We start from the raw sequence: 20,184 nt of genomic DNA on the forward strand, positions 1-20,184 counted from the left end.
CAGGAAATAAAAAGACAGCAGAAAAAGATTCACCATGAAAGCATTTCTTATTTGACAATGTCAATCGAACCATCATAAAAGGTATCAAATAAGCAAACTCAAGGGATGTGCTCTACTGTGGACAACAAAACCACTTTTCAAAATGGGTTTCCGTATAACACCTCCCACCCATCAGAATGGCTATCATCAAAAAGAACACTAACAAATGTCAACAAGGATGTGGAGAAAGGAGAATTCTCGTACACTGTTGGTAGGAATGCAAATTGTTGCAGCCACTGTGGAAAACAGTATGGCGGTTTCTCAAAAACCTAAATACAGAATTACCTTTTGACCTAGAAATTCCACTCCTGAGTATACATCCAAAAAAACTGAAAACACTACTTTGAAAAAATATATGCACCCCAGTGTTCAGAGTAGCATTATTTATAACTGCCAAGATATGGAAGCAACCTGTGTTCGTGAATAGATACACGGATAAAGAAGATGTACACACAACGGAATGCTGCTGCTGCTGCTAAGTCGCTTCAGTCGTGTCCGACTCTGTGCGACCCCATAGACGGCAGCCCACCAGGCTCCCCCGTCCCTGGGATTCTCCAGGCAAGAACACTGGAGTGGGTTGCCATTTCCTTCTCTACAATGGAATACTACTCGGCCACAAAAAGAATAAATTTTACCATCTGCAGCAACATGGATGGACTTGGAGGGTATAATGCTATGCTAAGTGAAATAAATCAAAGACAGACAAGTACTATATGATATCACTTATACGTGGAATCTAAAAAATATAACCAAATCATGAATATAACCAAAAAGATGCAGATTCACAGATACAGAGAACAAACCAGTGGTTACCAGTGGGGGAGGAGCAATATAAGGCTAGGGGAGTGGAAGGTACAAATGACTGGGTATAAGACAGGCTCAAAGATACACTTTACAACACAGAATATAGACAATATTTTCCGATAGCTGTAAATGGAAAGTAATATTTAAAAACTGTATACAATTTTTAAAAATTAAAAATACATTAATGGGTTTCTATAATGGTAAACAAACGTATGATGTATAAGAACAGAAAGTTAATGCAAGTATACTGAACCACATCAAGTAATCTATCTCCTGCTTCCCAAATAAGACTAAACCCAAATGGGAAGCATTAATCTTTACAGTCTGAAAAAAAAAAAGAAAAGAACACAATCAACTCCCTTTATAGTGCAGTATTGTCTAATGGTGTATTAACAAAGGCTAAGTGAAGACGAGGCAAGTGACTAAAAGAAATCTATTTCTGAAATGAGCTTACTATTATTTTTCTGTTCAATCAATTATAATAGTCATAATGATTCTATTCTACAGGTGTTTACTTTTCCACATGAACTTACTTACACAGACAAGAGTTCATAGTTCCATGCTTGGAACAAGGCAGGCACTCATTAAGCGAGAACAATCTAAAGTTTCTTAAAAATTACAGCAAGACAGGTCTTAAAAGCTAAAGGTGAGTCCTGACCCACACACAGAAGCTCACTGTCTGAGCAGCTGGGCAATGGAGCCCCTTGCAAAATTAAGTTGGAAGAGTTACATATTCTCGAAGCCAACCACCCGAGGAAGGGGTATAAACCAAAATGGATGGAAAGAGTTGGAAATGAATCCAGAAGAGGAGAGAATCCACTAACAGCTATTAAATCCATTCTGGGGTTGAAATGATGATTAACTGATAGTTCTGAAAGTCTTAGTCAAATCGTAACATCAATACCCTGACATTTTGTAACCTCTTACCAAGAATACTTTTACACAGGAGCAAAGCTGGAGCCCCATTTTTTCCATAACCCCCCAACGTTTCTTAGTTAATACTCTGTGCCTCTTTTAGGGACACTTGGGTTTTAATAATAATTCTAATAATCAACTGTTTTTCTTATTCATCCTACAACCAGGTCATAATCCTTTTTCTTTTTAATCGCACTGAGATGAAGCAAAGAATGCTCATAAAAGAAAACATACCTTTGTTTTAAGGTTTTGTAACTTTTGATTATTATGAAAACCATGTGATGGGATATAAAAATGAAAACCCAAAGGAATTCTGAATCAGAACAAGATGAAAAAATTACACACTATATGTAAATTGCTTCTTTGCTAAAATTAGTTTCAAACCACTGATTCATTTATGACTGAAATCAGGGGTATCACCAGTTTTCACAAATGCGAGCCGTAAAAAGCTTATGGGCCGGGAGGCATCTGGTCCTGTGAGTGAATCTTGGGAAGTCTGACATATTCAAATGCTGCCGAGAGATATCTCAAGGGTAGCACCCTCCATTTCTCCCTTTCCAAACGCAACCATGAAACACTACTCCCAAAGCAGGACCTATATCCCAGAGAAGGTACACTTCCTTATTTAAGTGGACACAGTGAGTGAAGAACTGATGGCAAGAATATACAGATCAACACCCTAGCTCACCAGCAAGGACTTAGAAGAGAAGAAGGAAATGCTGGATAAACAATCATTTATAACTAGTCTCCAGAAAGGACGTTAGGATCCACAGAAGGAGATGAGCCCATAGCCTCAACTAATTTGTGTTACCCAGAAAAAAATGAAATAGAACTACAAGGTTCCCAGGGCTCAAAGCTTTACTGGAATTAGGGTTGGCACTAGGAAGGCTTTCAGGGAATCTTAAAGACCCCATGTTCTGTGTATGGAGAAGGGGCCAAAACACATATCCAGAGTTGAGTCAGGAATGAAATTCAGAAATTTCACATTACTTTCAGATTGGACTCTAGGAAATGTGTCACCAAAAATACTAATAGCATCAGTCACCAAGAATTTTACTGTTTTTCGATGTGTATGAAGCACTTACAGTGTGTCAGGCACCATGCTAAGACCTGAGAACCTAATTTAACTTATACATAATTGCTTCTTGATCACCTGAGAAATAAATCCTCAATTACCATGGAGTTTGATGAGTGATCTTGGTGATGGGACCTAAAACAGGAGCTATGGATGTCACATGCCGGGCATCGAAGTCAGAGCCCTGGAAGGACCATGTCAGCCCAGATCTCTGGGAGCCCTCTGGTGCTTGCGCAGGTCATGTGTGAGAAACTGCCAGTGACAGCCTAGACAGGGTGCCTGATATTCATGGGCAAAGGGGAGAAGAAGCTAAAATGGAGCTTCATATTCTAAAACAAAGATTTCAAGCTTTTTCTGAATGAATGAATGATTTGAAACAGAAGAGTGACACTTCCAGCTTTTTGTTTTATAAAATTGTCCTGGCAAGGCTTGGATGATTGACTGGAGGTTATCTGGACTGGAGCGGATCTGAGGCTGGGAATACCTGGAATATTCTAATGGGGTAGGTGAGAGGGCCACCAGTGTGGATGTACAGGGGCAAATGGTTAGAAAGCAATTGAGGGGGCCAGACCCAGAGAAGCTGACCCATCCCCTGAGATACTGAGAAAAGTCCAGGATGATTTGTGGGTTTGGGGCCTGGTCACCTAGCAGAAGGTGAAGATGAGAAAAACTAGAGTAGCAAATATGGGAAAAATAAAGACTTGAGGAAAGCACCATTTCCCATCTACCTGAGAAAGTACCAGAGGCATGTGCTGTACTGTGCTTAGTCACTCAGTCGTGTCCGACTCTTTGTGACCCCATGGATTGTAGCCCACCAGGCTCCTCTGTCCATGGGGATTCGCCAGGCGAGAATACTGGAGTTAGTTGCCATGCTCTCCTCCAGGGTATCTTCCCAACTCAGGGATCAAACTCAGGTCGCCTGCATTGCAGGAGGATTCTTTACCATCTGAGCCACCAGGGAAGGTTACCTCAAAGGCTATGAAATGTCTAACATCTTATCCCCTCTCCTCAACTGGGTTTTATATTCTATCCATAAGGGAAGGGATAAGCACTCTTTTACCCATCCCCAAAGAGGGGGTCTTGGGCATTATTAGCTCATGGTACTCATGAATATTTATGGACTGATTTCCTTTAGGACTAGTCTATGCTAGGGCCAGAGATAGGAAGGACTAAATATCCCCAAAGAGCCACAGACTAGGGACCTTCCCCTTCTGTCCTTAAGGCCGGATGGTCTTGCCAGGGTGGACTGTAACTACAGTCTGTATACAGGAGAGATATTCTGCACCTCACAGAGAATGGGTCACACATGTACAGCAGTAACTCAGCTCATAGCAGAAATGACACAACAGGCCACTGTTTTCAAGGAACTAATATTTGGTTAATGATCCGTCGGAACCCTGAATGTTAACATTTCTGTCTGTGCATGTTGTAACCTATGTTCCTCCACAGAGGAAAATGCTAACAGAGCCTTATTTCAAAAAGTCAACGTGTCTTCATTTGGTTGGGGCGGGAGGGCAAGGCAGCTATGGGCATAAGTGAAAAGTGAAAGTTGCTCAGTCATGTCCAACTCTTTGTGATCCCATGTACTATACACTCCATGGAATTCTCTAGGGCAGAATACTGGAGTGGGTAGCCTTTCCCTTCTCCAGGGGATCTTCCCAACCCAGGGATCGAACCCAGGTCTCCTGCATTGCAGGCAGATTCTTTACCAGCTGAGCCACAGGGAAGCCCAAGAATACTGGAGTGGGTAGCCTACCCATTCTCCAGGGGGTCTTCCTGACCCAGGAATTGAACTGGGGTCTCCTGCATTGCAGGTGGATTCTTTACCAACTGAGCTATCAGGGAAGCCCGTAAGTAGAGCATCCCAATAGGCTATATACAGTATCCTCACTTCAGGCCAGAAAAAGCTCACACCAGGCCTAATCAAATGCAATAGAAGCTCCCAATGCCTCACTACCACCCCAAGCAGAGTGTGAACAGAGTTGAGGACCATCGCTGGAGAGAGTGGTTCTCAGAGAGCCTAGTCCCAAGCAGATGACATCTCTGTGGGAAATGGCTTTCTACATCTGGCCCCATGGCTCAAGAAAGTTGATGAGGTGAGTGATGAAGCCAGCCTCTCCAGACTCGAATTTATGGGACCGGGCACCACAGGAATCTCAGGAAACTGCAATGTTGAAACTATAAATGATTCATATTTTCCAGTATGTAAAACATGCTTATAGTCAACTCACTTGGCGCTAATGGCAAGTAAGTGGCCAAAAAATCAGACTCTGGCATAAATCAAACAAATGCTGTGCTGTGCAGGAGGTTGGGAGCAAAGGTGGAATTCACTTAGGGCTGGAGGCCCTACCTCTCTGGGCCTCACCCTCTAGCAAGTGAGTCCAAACACATCACCAGGACAATATGGCCATCTTCTTTGCTGTCAGTAAGAGCTTAGCATGTTAAGGAAGCCATTAAAATGACCACTTACAAACTTTAAAAATGCCCTTCATCTGCATCTCTATTTCTGCCTTGGAAATAGGTTCATCAGTACCATTTTCCTAGATTCCACATGTGTGCACTGATACATTTGCTTTTCTCTTTCACACTTACTTCACTCTGGGTGACAATATACCAATAAACATTTTTTAATAAATTAAGATAATAAAAATGCTCTTCTATCCAGATCCTCAGTAGAGAAAGCAAGAACAAGAAGTCATTTTGTTAATTACCTGCTACCATTACTTTTTGTCTTGGCAATTAATCTTGTAAAATGATACCAAAAAGGCATTAACACAGAAGGAAAAGGGGACCCCTTCCAGGAGCAGGGGCCCACTGTTCATTTCAGCAGGTTGGCCATTCCTGTAGCTTAGAGCAGGGATTGGTGAATTATAGACTCCAGGCCAAATTCAGCCCATCACTTGTTTTTGTATGGTCTATCGGCTAAGAATGGTTTTCACATTTTTAAATGGTTGGGGGAAAAGGCAACAGAGGATAATATTTTATAAGGTGTAAAAATGATATGAAATTCAAATTTCAGCATCCATAAATAAAATGTTATTGGCACACAGGCACGTCCATCATCTATGGCTGCTTCTGGACTGTAACAGTCGACTTGAATAGTTCCAACAGACTGTCATGGCCCACCAAGCCTAAAGTGCTTACTGCCAGGTCCTTTACAGGTAAAGTTTTCCAACTCTGAGCTTAGAAGATCATTGCTTAATGTGGTATAGTTAGCACTACCCAAATGCTTACTCACATGATGCAAAGAGCCAACTCACTGGGAAAGACCCTGATGCTGGGAAAGATTGAAGGCAAAAGGAGAAGGGGGTGCAGAGGATGAGATGGTTAAACAGCATCACCGACTCAATGCACATGAATCTGAGCAAACTCTGGGCGATAATGGAGGACACAGGAGACTGGCACGCTGCAGTCCATAGGGCCACAGGGTCGGACATGACTTAGCAATGAATAAGAACAACAAATGTTTGGTATGTCCTACTGTCCCTATTATGGACTGAATGTTTGTGTCCCCCCAAATCCATATGTTGAAATCCTGACCCTTAATGTGATAGTATTAAGGAGTAGGGATTTGGGGCAGTAATAAGGACATGACAGTTAATCCCTCATGAGTGGGGTCAGTGCCCAGCAGAAAAGAGACACAAGAGATTCTTTCCTCTCTCTGTTCTCTGCCACGTGAAGACATTGGCAGTCCACAGCGTGCAAGAGCATTCTCACTAGAACCTAGCCATGGCTGCAGCTGGATCTCAGACTTCTGGCTTCAGCAACTGTGAGATACACATTTTTGTTGTTGGAAAGTCACCCAGTTGAAGGTACCTTGTTAGAGCTGACTAAGTCAGTCCTCAAATATTTCCATGGCCTTTTTCTAAATATCTGTTATTATTCTTTTCATTTTCGGTCATTAGCACCTTCAGTTCAGTTCAGTTCAGTCGCTCAGTCGTGTCCAACCCTTCTCGACCCCATGAATCGCAGCACGCCAGGCCTCCCTGTCCATCACCAACTCCCGGAGTTCACTCAGACTCACAGACATTGAGTCAGTGATGTCATCCAGCCATCTCATCCTCTGTCGTCCCCTTCTCCTCCTGCCCCCAATCCCTCCCAGCATCAGTCTTTTCCAATGAGTCAACTCTTCACATGAGGTGGCCAAAGTACTGGAGTTTCAGCTTTAGCATCATTCCTTCCAAAGAAACCCCAGGGCTGATCTCCTTCAGAATGGACTGGGTGGATCTCCTTGCAGTCCAAGGGACTCTCAAGAGTCTTCTCCAACACCACAGTTCAAAAGCATCAATTCTTTGGCACTCAGCTTTCTTCACAGTCCAAATCTCACATCCATACATGACTACTGGAAAAACCATAGCCTTGACTAGACAGACCTTTGTTGGCAAAGTAATGTCTCTGCTTTTCAATATGCTATCTAGGTTGGTCATAACTTTTCTTCCAAGGAGTAAGCGTCTTTTAATTTCATGGCTGCAGTCACCATCTGCAGTGATTTTGGAGCCCCCCAAAATAAAGTCTGACACTGTTTCCACTGTTTCCCCATCTATTTCCCATGAAGTGGTGGGACTGGATGCCATGATTTTCGTTTTCTGAATGTTGAGTTTTAAGCCAACTTTTTCACTCTCCTCTTTCACTTTCATCAAGAGGCTTTTTAGTTCCTCTTCACTTTCTGCCATAAGGGTGGTGTCATCTGCATATCTGAGGTTATTGATATTTCTCTTAGAAATCTTGATTCTAGCTTGTGCTTCTTCCAGCCCAGCGTTTCTCATGATGTACTCTGCATAGAAGTTAAATAAACAGGGTGACAATGTACAGCCTTGACGTACTCCTTTCCCTATTTGGAACCAGTCTGTTGTTCCATGTCCAGTTGTAACTGTTGCTTCCTGACCTGCATACAAATTTCTCAAGAGGCAGGTCAGGTGGTCTAGTATTCCCATCTCTTTCAGAATTTTCCACAGTTTATTGTGATCCACACAGTCAAAGGCTTTGGCATAGTCAATAAAGCAGAAATAGATGTTTTTCTGGAACTCTCTTGCTTTTTTGATGATCCAGCGGATGTTGGCAATTTAGTGGAAATTAACTCATTATATTAGAAAGCATGACATGGGATTGATCACGTGATGGGTCAGGGGTAGGGTTGGTAAGGATGGCGACTCAGGGTGATGGAACTGAAGGGGACGGGAGCCCACTGAGTCACAAAATTCCTAGGCTTCATGAACTAACTAACTTTGGGTGTGTTTTGGGGAGAGTCCTGGCATATGCTCCACATGAAAGCCAATCAATGAAGTGTGCCCAAATTACCATAAAGGTTTGTCAGTAATTGAGTAAACCTAAAAATCCCCCACCCAGTCACTGGGAGATGATTTTTGGACCTTGCTATAACAAAGGAAGTGGGGTATTTTAGAGGAACCAAGGGCAAGGTATGAAGGTTTCAGGACAAGCCGTTCACCTATCTCTGGGGCTGACTTATAACCCTGGTGGTGGTTTAATCATTAAGTCATGTCCAGCTCTTTGTGACCCCATGGACTATAGCCCACCAGCCTCCTCTGTCCATGGGATTTCCCAGCAAGAATACTGGAGTGGGTTGCCATTTCTTTCTCCAGGGTATCTTCCCCAGCCAGAGATCAAACCTGGGTCTCCTGTATTACAGGTGGATTCTTTACCAACTGAGCCACCAGGGAAGTCCTACTTACTCTAAACTCGATTGATTTCCTCTGTTTCCTATCCCTCCCCTCCTCTCCAAGCTGAGAAGGGTACCCTTCCTTGGGCAGGAAGCACTCAAAGGAGCAACAGGCAAAGGAGCCCTCTGTCCACTCAGGACCCAGCCCACATTCTCAGAGTCCTGGGTGGAACCTGGGGGGCTGCAGATCCCAAGAGCCCAGCAAAGAACAAGAGTGTGTGGAGTACCTCAAAACAGAGAGCAGACATGTCTAAACAGTGACTGGAGAGCAGCATAAGCACGTGCAAATGAAGGATGAAAAGTCACACTGAAATTAGGAAGAGCAGGTGGAGAGTGTGGGGAGAAAGCTGGCACATGCAGGCAACATTTACTGGATACGATATTTAGGAAAATCAATTTGAATCCTGTGACTCTGACATCATCTCTTTCAACTGCATCAGCAGAACCTTAAACGGAGCAGTAACTTCTTCCTTCCTCAGTTACCCTTTTGGCCAGAATGTTTAGTCTAGGAGGAATTAACGATTTGCTAGGACAAGAAAAGGGGAGTCACGAGGGGTGGGGTGAGGGCTTGAGACATGCTACCCAGCAGCACAAATCTCCCAGCTGCCTTTCCCGGCAGTCAGGTCATCCTGCTGCATGCAATAGGTCACGGGAATGACGCTGCTGTGACTGAGCTTGGCACAGCTTAGATGTGGTTATTCGGAGCTGGAGGCAGGAAGATAGGGAAGGCCCTTCTCCTTTTATTAACAGAAAAGTGTTCAAGCATCCTTACTGCTCAGGTTTATCCAGCAGCTTCAATTCTTCCTCTTTGGATGTCTCATAATACTTTCTTATTTTAACGAGTTCATCCTCTTGGGCTCTCTGTGTTGAAATAGAAGCAAAACACACACAAAAATGAGCAGTGAGAATCTGTCTAAAGCAATATGTCTCAAAGTATGGTCTCTGGACCATTAGCATCACCTGTCACTAATTAGAAATGCCAATTGCAATTGTTGGCCCTATCTTGGGCATAGGGCTTCCCAGGTGGCTCTGTGGTTTAAAAAACAAAAAATCTGCCAGCCAATGCTGGAGATGCAGCTTCAATTCCTGGGTTAGGAAGATCCCCTGGAAGAGGAGATGGCAAACTACTCCAGTATTCTTGCCTGAAGAATTCCACGGACAGAGGAGCCTGGTGGACTACAGTCCATGGGGTCACAAAGAGTCAGACATGACTTAGTGCAACTGAGCACATCTTGGACATACTTTATGCAGGAAGTAGGGCCAACACTCTTAAGAGTGGGGTTCAGAGAGCCCTCCAGGTGATTCTCAGGCTAACGTTTGAGAATCACTGGCTAAAACCCAATGGTCATATAAGTAACCTGAGCTGGATATACAAGCCAGGAATTTAATTGCTACCTTAAATCCCTAGTGTCTTTCCCTGTAAGATCAGATATGGGTCAAGCTTTCCTTAGCATCTGCTTCCTCATCCTCAAAACAGCCCTCCTAACTTACATAGGATCCTGATTTTTAAATTTCTGGTCAGCAGGTTCTCTCTGAATTTTCTAAGTATTTGCTGTCTGCACTACTTACTTTGGCATTTGGTCTCATACTTTCTCAATGTATCCACCTATGTCAATCATATGTGGCTTACTGCTACTGTAAGCTAACAAGTACCTGCCACGCACACAGTCCTGAGCCTGAGGTACAACTAAAAGTCCCTAGAAGGCATTTTGCCTTTTACGAAGTCCTCCAACATCAAGCATTGCATCCTTGTGTTATAGATGACTCCACCGAGACTTAGACTAACTACCTGGTAAAGAGCTTGACGTGAAACATCTTTATTCTATAATTCCATGCTGCCCTCCAGGTATTCCACACATGTGCCAGGATGGCCTAGGATTCATGCATCTTCTTACCTATTAGTGAAAGCCTTCCCAATAGAAACATGGGACATTCCCACCATCATATTATATTAATACTAAACAATTCCTGATATACAAAAAGGATATAAAAACGTGAAGGGAATCAGAAATCCTGCTAGACTGGATTAACACACTATTCAAATTTTCTGTGAGAGGTTTAAAGTCCCTGGGAACCGAAGTATTGAATCATTTTCTGAGCCTGGTAACCAAAGCATGCTATACAGCTCTGGTAAATAGCATTACTCAGTAAAGAGAATCTGGTTCAATCTATATATTCAAATCTAACAGAGTCAGTGAACCAGAGCAGTTAACAATTATGGGAACTGGGACTCTCTTGTGTCATGTTCTCAAGAAAGCCTGTCAATTACTCTGGTTATTTACACATATAATCCACATTTAAAGACCATATATGTATACAGTGCTGCTCATTTTCAAAATACAGTGCTACTGCTATATATATATTGAGCTCTATTTTAATAGTCACAGAAATCATGTAGAGCCTATTATAATCCCCATTGTACTGAGGATCAAACAGGTTTAGGAGTTTAACTGACCCAGAGCCACTCAGTTGTCCATGACAGAGCTGGATCTCAAACCTGAATATCTCACTCTAAATCCAAAACACACACTCACCATCCGATACTATTTCCTACATTCAATGCCATCAGCTTCCCTGGACTAAAAGTAATCATCCAAGCTGGAGACAACATCCTCATTCCTCAGAAGATGACACTGGTTATACACCAATATTAAGCTGGTAACTTAGCTTCATTCACTCTGATTACAAATCACAGGGCCGCGTTCTGTGGCATAGATGTGGCCTCCCCATTGAACCACCCTCCCCTGTAGAAGAAATCTACTAACCCAGATATCACAGTGAGGGGGAGGGATGTCAAGACATCCCTCACTGTATTGTGAGGGGGAGGGAGGTCAAGAGCCTAGGGTTTCCTCATGTTCACTCTCATTTGAGCTGGCTTTTCTGTACCTTACTCTCTTCCACGCAATGTCAAAATTCCCACTGCCAAGGAACATGAATGGATCAGTGATTTTTTGGGTGGGAGGAGTCACATACAATGATTTTTTAGACATTAACATATTTTTTAAAGTTAGTTAAGATACAAAAATCTGGAAACTCTGATACTCACGTTTTCATATAAGGCTGCCAGGGTTTCCAGATCAACCACAGAATCGTCCACATTAAAAATGGCTGCCGAGCACCCAAAGAGAACGAGAAAGGATAAGAGGTTAGACCGGACTCTGCTGCACTAACGTTTACTCCATGTCCAGCTACCAAGCAATGTAAACGTTTGCCCTCTCTCACACAGGTTGTCTTCTGACATGCTCTTGCCCCCTCTCCTTCTGCACCAGGGGGGCCCTGTGAAAGAAACCAAAGTGGTTCTGATTGCTGGCCTAAGCCTTGGCCCTGCCTGGTTTAATTCCTCAAGCTCTGCATCCTTTCTGCAGTTTAATTTAGGCTCCGCAGGAGAAGTGTTTGTGTTTTAAAACTAAATCAGTTAGTAGGTTTGAAACACAATTTTAAATCTTTCTTCCCGCCTGGTAATTGAAGAGATTTAATACCTAATGCACCAGAACTGACGCTTGCCCATTACCAGGAAGAGGGAGAGAAAAAAGACGATGTTGGCAAATTAAATGAATTCAGGCATGTGATTTCAGGCACCTTTCCATGGCTGCTGCAAACATCTTGTTTGGATTAAAAAGACAAGAAAAAGCAATAATTGCATCAATGGCAAATTAAGATTATGGAAACCTCCCATGAGCAAGTCTTAAGGCAAGTTCTCGTTCCCATGGTTTTATTTGGATTCTACTTGTTGTTCTGTATCTTAAATAAGTCATTTAGCTGTTAACTAATATGCCTGTGATTTCATCTAAAGAGATTCCTTCCCATATATACCAGCATACAAACATGGAGATTTTAAAGCCTTAATGGATTTGGCAATCAAAGTGCCTGAAATAGGCAGCTCCACATCTTTAAATAATTATTCAAAACTAATAAGGTTTGTTCCCTCAACCCCACCTCCCTTCTCTGACTTTACATTGTGAAATTAACCAGCACGCTAGTAAATTTTCTACGTGGCAGGCTAATTAATTTTATTAAACCAACCAGTGATATTTAGAATGCCTTAAAATTCTGCTCGTCAACCATTACTCTGTTGGTTGGCATTACACCATGGTTTTGGAGAAGGTAGGGATCAAGGTAAAGGGCAGGTTGCTTTCAAATTGTTTTGCTTCTTCTATGGTTTAGAATTGTATGAACCCCTTTATACAATTTTAATAAACTTAATTAACTGAGCTAAGATCATGTAACTTCACAGAATACTGAGAAATGTACTTAAAATTCCTTCACAGGGCACCTTCTCTAATTCAGGAGTTAATCAGCAAGCTGTTCCTCAGCTACATGGAGTAGTGAGAAAAGAAGCGGTTAATACGCTAGTGACAAAGTCAGTCATCTCAGATTCCACCAAGACGAAGGAAGATTACACTCCTGAAGAGGCCAATCTAAAACCACTAAAGAAAAATGTCCTTTGAGGAAAGAAGGAAAGAATTTACCCTCCCAGGACTGTTATACTATGCATGGAGATAAGATGATTTCGCTAACTTATTAACAGGACCACGCATTTTTAAATTTCTGATGCTTTAAGGAAACAAAAAAGAGCCAGGAACAATGTCTATTTTATGTAAATTATAATAGTTTCCTATAAAAATCAGCCAATGAAAATGCAGTAAGACAAGGCAAAATTCTAAAAATAATTTATCAGAGATGTTCATTTCTAAACTAGGTACTGCATATAACTGCAAGTTTACATATAATCAAGTGATCTTAACTAATGGGAAAGAGAAGGATCTGTTGGCTTCCTTTCCTGGTGAGTAAATATTTGAGTTTCAGAAGTTAATCAGTCTGGGTCCCAGATATACAATTTGATGGGTTATATCCTCAGCCAATTCCCCTCCAGTGTGCTAGGAAACGGAGGAAAACACGTAGGGAGGATGGGACTGGAGAATGAGCATGGGCTCTGGCAACATTTATTCATTCATTCACCCAGCCCTTGAATAAATATTTGTTGAATGTGCACCAAGTTCTAGAAACTGTTCTAAAATGCTGTGATTATATAAATCAAATGTGTCTAAGACATTGAAGGCACTTGGTCTCATGAGACTTATACTCCAGCTTAGGGGATAGAAAATAAACAAGTAAATAGTTACAGATAATGATGTAAAGAAAGAGTAGAGCAATAAGCAACCTTAGAGAGGCTGATGGATGAAGGCTTCTTTGAAGAGGTGACATTTAAGCTAAGAGCTCAGCAGGTCAAGTTCTATGAGTGGGAGAAAAGCCTGCCAGTGAGAGGTAAGGACAGAAAGAGGTTTCTTATCTTGGTGAAGGAATAAGCCCAAGATTCAGAAAAAGACCAAGATGATTATTATGGATGGAAGCAAAATTTACCTACATGATCTGTCACATTCAGTTCTATTAGGTTCAGTGTACTGACTCCAGTATTCTTGCCTGGGAAATCCCCTGGACAGAGAAGCCTGGCAGGCAACAATCCATGGGGTCACACAGAGCCGGATATAACTGAGCACACACACACACACATTCATAGGATGGGTCTAATTTCACTTACTGAAAACATTAAAGCAAGATGCATGCTAAACCGAGCTCATAGAGCATTATGAGAAATCAAAATAGAACCTACAAATAGTGACTATGTGATGTTAACTATACACACTGTGTACGTGTTTTAATGCTTGTTAATGCCTTATCTGCTTTAACATCTGGAAAGAATTAGAGAAAGAAGACTACCACTTTCTGGAATACTTGAGTGTTTCCAGTAGGAGCAGTTGCTATTTAAACCCTTTTGGTCCTTTAAAACCCCACTCAAGGCCCACCTTCAGAAGTGTTAATAGAAAAGGTATATGTGTGAGTAACTCTAATTATGAAAAATAATGTATTGAACGTCTTAAGGGAAATATTAGATAACTTCAGGTCCATTTGGGCTTCCCTGGTGGCTCAGACAGAAAAGAAATGGCCTGCAATGTGGGAGACCTTGGTTTGATCCCTGGGTTGGGAAGATCCCCTGGAGAAGGGAATAGCTACCCATTCCAGTGTTCTTGCCTGGAGAATTCCATGGATAGCCTGCAGCCTGGAGGGCTACAGTCCATGGGGTTGACCAAGAGTTGGACACGCCTGAGTGACTAACACTTTCACTTTTCGGGTCTATTTAGAAAGCTAACCTAATCTTAACTTCTCATTTCCATCTTGCCCATCAAAGCACTTTTCTTCATACCACCCAAGTTATTATTATTTTTTTTTAATCAAAATTTTACTTTGATGTTTGAAATACCTTAGATGTCTTTCCTTTAAATATTGGGTAAAGTCCAGCCGATAGGCCTAATTTTTAAGTCCATTCCTTTCCTGGCCCTGAGTGACACTTTCCAATCTCATCCTTTACCATTTCCACTGCTCCCAGGCCCCCTGAGCTCCAGCCACACACCTCTCTACTCCTGAACATTCCATAGTTTTTTCCCTTCCTGCCCCTCACCCTCCTAGGCCTTGGTGAAAAGTTTCCTCGCCTGGAAGGATGCTCCTTGATCTTTGGATCATTAAGTACTCATTCTTTACCTCTTCCATGGGACCACTCATATTTTATACTGGGTGAAAGAGTCTATTTTAAGAAGCCATATTAGTAAGTTGCTTAACACTTGGTCATGGAAGGTCTGTAGTCAGGGATCATTTCTACACATCTTGATAATCCCACCATCCAGCATAGTCCTGGGGGTAGTAACAGGAATAAGATAAATGTCTATAGATAAAACAGATGTCCCAGAAATCCCAAAGAGTGAGTCTTGCTGCTACGTGTCAGGAAAAGTTCCTCGATAAAGACAGCGTGAGGTTTTGAAAAAGAGACTTTTAAAAGGGATAGGACTGATGAATAAAAATAATATGCATATCTGAATTAAGGTTGTTTGCCCACTCTTGTTTGTTTCCATTTAAAAAATCAAAGTATGGTGAGTAAAGCTGCACAATCATGCCCCATCCATATACTCAGTACAGATACAATGCTGGCCTGAATACTCCATACCTCAAAATCACTAAATTTTACAAGCAAATCTTCTCATTTTAAAGGAAAGAATAACGAAACTATCTTTCCTCTCATTCTTAACCTTCAAAGATGTTTTAAACAGTGGTATCCCCATAGGCAAAAAGCCATGAGTAGAAATTCAACTGTTATACTGCTTTAGGCAGACAGCTAAAGCACCCATTTATTAATCATCATGAATCAAGCCAAGTCCATTCCAAGCACTCACAATCTGTAATGGACAAGTGCCAGCAAATGTCAATGGGAAAGATGTGAGACATTCCCAGGATGAAGAAGCAGACACATACAGGCCCAGAGAACACACAGGCAATGGTGGAGAGTCCAGATCTGGCTTGAAGAGAGCATTCTTTACATACAGTTTGGAGCAAGGGCCTGTGGAATCCTGAAGGCCAAGGTGAAGAGCCTGTGGCACATCGCAGGGAGGCCATGAGCACTGATGAGTAGGTGAGGCAATGGGACAGAGTTCTAGTACATAGGATAGAGCAAAATTTGGAAAGAATGTTTTAGAACTTAGTTCAGCACGGCAGAGGTAGTGAAAGCCAGAGTACTGTGGACAGAAAGAACAGAACAGGAGAGAAAGACTGCAGAGCTCTGGGGAGTGCTGTCATCAACTGAGCCCAGGGAAGCAAGTCTGGTGTCAAATCAGCCTGAGGTTTTCCATTTAGGTGTAGAGGGAGGGCTTGGGCCACCACAAAATAGGCAGAGGAGCTGACAAGGTGACATACGCATGGATATGCATATGTCATGGATATGCATGGATATGCGTGATGCTGTCCCCTTAGGACCTGGGGGAGGAGTCGGGGAGAGGAAGAAGTCAATGGAGAGGTTAATTTAGGGCCAATGCCAAGTATTCCGCTGAGGTTTCTCCTCTTCCACGTGAGGAGCTTAAAACTGAAAAAGTAAAATAAAGTTCAGAGGTGGAAGCAGCACTGAAACGAGATCATCTGGTTGAGCCTAGGAACTTAAGAAATTAAACACTTTCTATTATTTCTATTTTACAGGGTGGCCAGGGAAGGTTAGGGTATTGGCCAAAGGGGTGAAAAGTAAAAAGAGCCAAAGTGCCATGACTCATAGGAGAGACATTTTGCATGTACATAGTCCTGCCTTCTATTTACCATAAACAGTTTAAGTTCCTACAAGGGCCAGAATCTATACATGATCCTGCTAGTCCCCATATATGGGACAGTGTGTTACAGAATTGATTCTTGAAAGCACTCACTATCAAATTTAGAAGCAGTCTATGAACCTATTCTGTTAGTTAATTGACAAATACATCAAAGAAAGAAATCAGTCATTGATTAAAATATTTTTGGAGTTACCTAGGACCAGGTAGCCCCCTCCACTTTGTACTTGCAAAAACATACTCTATTTCTCTCTCTTATACACACAAAACCCTTTATATCATATAAGTTGAATAAGCAAATACCAGCCTACACAATTCTCCAGCACACCTCCAAGCCCTGATACAGTATTCCAAGTAACTCTCTAGCTTTTGCTCCCATCTGTATCAGGCTCATTATACCAACACTCCCGCACACGGTGTCAGAAAGGTGAAGTGCCAAATTCACAAAGGGGAGACCCCAACAACTCATTGCTACTGTGATATCAATCACGGCTGGTGGGTTTTACTTTTATCTCCCTCTCTCCTTAGTTACCCCTGCTCCCACTGTCAGTTCAGTTAGAGTATTTCACCTACACCTCACAATAGGTCGAGAGGAAATAGACACACGCTGTGAAAAGCTGGTAATTTTATTGGGTTCCTTTACCTTTAAAAATCTGTTACTTGGTCAAGTCTGGTTTCTGGGCTCCTTTTTTGCAGGGAAATTGAGGCAAACATTTTTATGTGGTCCTCTGGTGCCTGCTCTGTACTCTGAGAGTTATATACACAAGGATCATTAGAGTAGGGTTTCGCCCATTAAGATATAATAACCGTCAGCAGGGACAAAAAGCAGATCAGTATCACAAATTCAAACTAACAGGCACACATAAAAACTATGCGCCTGCTTCAGGCACAGGGACGGGGGTCAAGGTCTTACACAATAGGTAAATTCCCTCTCCACTTTGGAGACAGCTTTTTCACAAGAGCGGGGTAAGGAGAAAGAACAGGCAGGAATTCTCACAGCCCTCTAGCCATTTTTAACCCTGAATGCTTTTCTATCCCAAAGCGCACCTTGTCGGAATAAAGAATGGTTGTGTTTGCTGTTCTGAAGGGTTTCTAATTAGTAAAAAACATGTACTTACTCAAGAGAGCTGTTCTTGATCAAAGTAGTATCTTTGGGCAAGAAACACATGGCAGACTGAGGTAGGAAAGGCATACTCCTTTTATTGTTGTTTAGCCGCTAAGTCGTGCCTGGCTCTTTGCAATCCCATAGATTGCAACACAGCAGGCTTCCTTGTTCTTCACTGTCTCCTGGAGATTGCTCAAATTCATGTCCATTGAGTCAGTGGTGCTATCTAACTATTCTTAGTTTGTTCGGTTAGACCAAGTAAATCTGGTTGTCCAAGGTGTGAAAGATGTCACATGGGTAGGGTTGGGTTGCTTTAGCAGGCTTTGGCTATCGCTGGTTTTAAAACTGGAGCCTATCATACAGAGTGAAGTAAGTCAGAAAGAAAAACACCAATACAGTATACTAACGCATATATATGGAATTTAGAAAGATAGTATGTATGCGAGACAGCAAAAGAGACACAGATGTGAAGAACAGTCTTTTGGACTCTGTCGGAGAAGGCGAGGCTGGGATGATTTGAGAGGGTAGCGCTGAAACGTGTGTATTATCATATGTGAAGTGGATCGCCGGTCCAGGTTCGATGCGTGAGACAGGGTGCTCAGGGCTGGTGCACTGGGATGACCCTGAGGGATGGGATGGGGAGGGAGGAAGGAGGGGGGTTCAGGATGGGGAACACATGCACACCCATGGCTGATTCATGTCGATGTATGGCAAAAACCACTACAATATTGTAAAGTAAGTACCCTCCAATTAAATAAATTAATTTAAAAAACAGCCTCTATGTAGCCCATTGTATGCTTCTTTGCATTGCCTTCAGTACATGACATCTTTTATAAGTGGGTGTTTAAAGATCCTTTTCAAGTGGAATATTCTCAGTCCAAGAAAGAAAAGGTGAATATTTGATTATCAATAGAAATTATTTTGTTAGCAATGTTAGCTTCCAAATAGCCAACATAAAACTCAGCTCTTTCAACCAAATTATAATTTTTTAGGGCTTGATAAATAATTTGTAAGGAAAAGAGAATGGAATGGAGAAAGCAACATGGAAGGCCTTGGGTTTTTTGTCTTGTTTGTTTGTTTTGGCCATTTTGATCATGGCATGTGGGATCTTAGTTCCCTGACCTGGGATCAAATTTATGCCCCCTGTCTTGAAAGCATGGAGTCTTAACCACTGGACCACCAGGCAAGTCCCAAGCCCTGGGGTTTTTAAACTCTCAGGTAATCTAACCCTCAAAATTCCCACAAACCAATTCCTCTGACCTCTCTTAAGAGAAAGGCAAGGATGTGGGGTCCCAGAAAGAAGGTGGTCTTGGCAGAATCTAAAAGCTGAAGAAAGGGAAAGCAGGACTATTTCCCCACAGTCTCACCTCTCTATGAGGCCATCACTGAGAATGAAGACCAAGCTTGTGACAAAACTGGGCAAGAGGTGAAAAGAAGGGGGCCAGGCAGAGACAAGTGTCAAAGAACCACACAGGGGCCAGAACAAGAGCTGCAGAGCCTGCCCCACGGAAAGCTCAGTAGCCAGGTCTCTTCACAATGGCCAGAACACTCCTATAACCTTTCCCTACTGACACCGTGCTTCTCCTCCGATGGCACCAGGCCCACCTGTGCAGACACAGGTATAGGCCAAGCCTTATTCCACGCACATATCCAGAGCAAATGCTGAGGGCAGCAATTATTTAGCAGCTTAAAGGCATCTCTGTGCACTCCACCAGAGGGTGGGGAAAGCAGACAGGCAGTACTGGGGATGAATAGTTAATTAGTAGCTGGCTTTTATTGGAACTTGCTGTGTGCAAGGCATTGTTCTAACCATTTTACATTTATTCATACAAGGAAGATTCTACTGTTGCCCTGAGTTTTACAGGCAATGAAACTAAGGCATGAAGAATGGTTTCCCAAGCTCAGTTCCATAACCAAATTGACTGGACCATGATTGTACTTCTTTTATCCTTTGTAAGTGTCAGTCTAGAAATAATCACTCCACCGAAAGGAGACCTGGGAGGAGGAAATGGCAACCCACTCCAGTATTCTTGCCTGGAGAATCCCACGGACAGAGGAGCCTAGTAGGCTGCTGTCCATGGGGTCACACAGAGTCAGACGTGACTGAAGCGACTTAGCAGCAAAGGAGACCTGAGTTTGATGCCTGGGTTGGAAGATCCCTTGGAGAAGGGAATGACTAGGCACTCCAGTATTTTTTGCCTGGAGAATTCTTGGGACAGAGGAGCCTGGTGAGGTTCAGTCCAAGGGGTCACAAAGAGTCAGACACAACTGAGCAACTAACATGTTCACTTCTCAAAATTCTCACCACACACACACACAAAAGTGCTAACCAACTACCTATTAAAAGTCTACACAGAAACCTTTGCCTCTGAATGGCATCACATATTTTATACATCAATCAGCAGTCTCCCAGTAGGAACCATAGATACCC

General features: G+C 42.5%; 1 protein-coding gene across 3 annotated transcripts in view; it reads right to left on the reverse strand.

Moving 5' to 3' along the window:
- The window catches only part of FMN1 (formin 1), a 467,756-nt gene that overhangs the window by 166,695 nt on the left and 280,877 nt on the right, over positions 1–20,184 (reverse strand). For all 3 annotated transcript variants that reach the window (XM_070378266.1, XM_070378268.1, XM_070378267.1), the window contains 2 exons: positions 11,557–11,618; positions 9,283–9,371 (listed from right to left, as the gene is read on the reverse strand). In XM_070378266.1, coding sequence (XP_070234367.1) covers positions 9,283–9,371; positions 11,557–11,618 — 151 coding nt within the window. The remainder of the gene's footprint in view (positions 1–9,282; positions 9,372–11,556; positions 11,619–20,184) is intronic.

The sequence above is a fragment of the Bos mutus genome, chromosome 10, assembly GCF_027580195.1.
Source record: "Bos mutus isolate GX-2022 chromosome 10, NWIPB_WYAK_1.1, whole genome shotgun sequence".
NCBI classification, from domain to species: Eukaryota; Metazoa; Chordata; class Mammalia; order Artiodactyla; family Bovidae; genus Bos; species Bos mutus.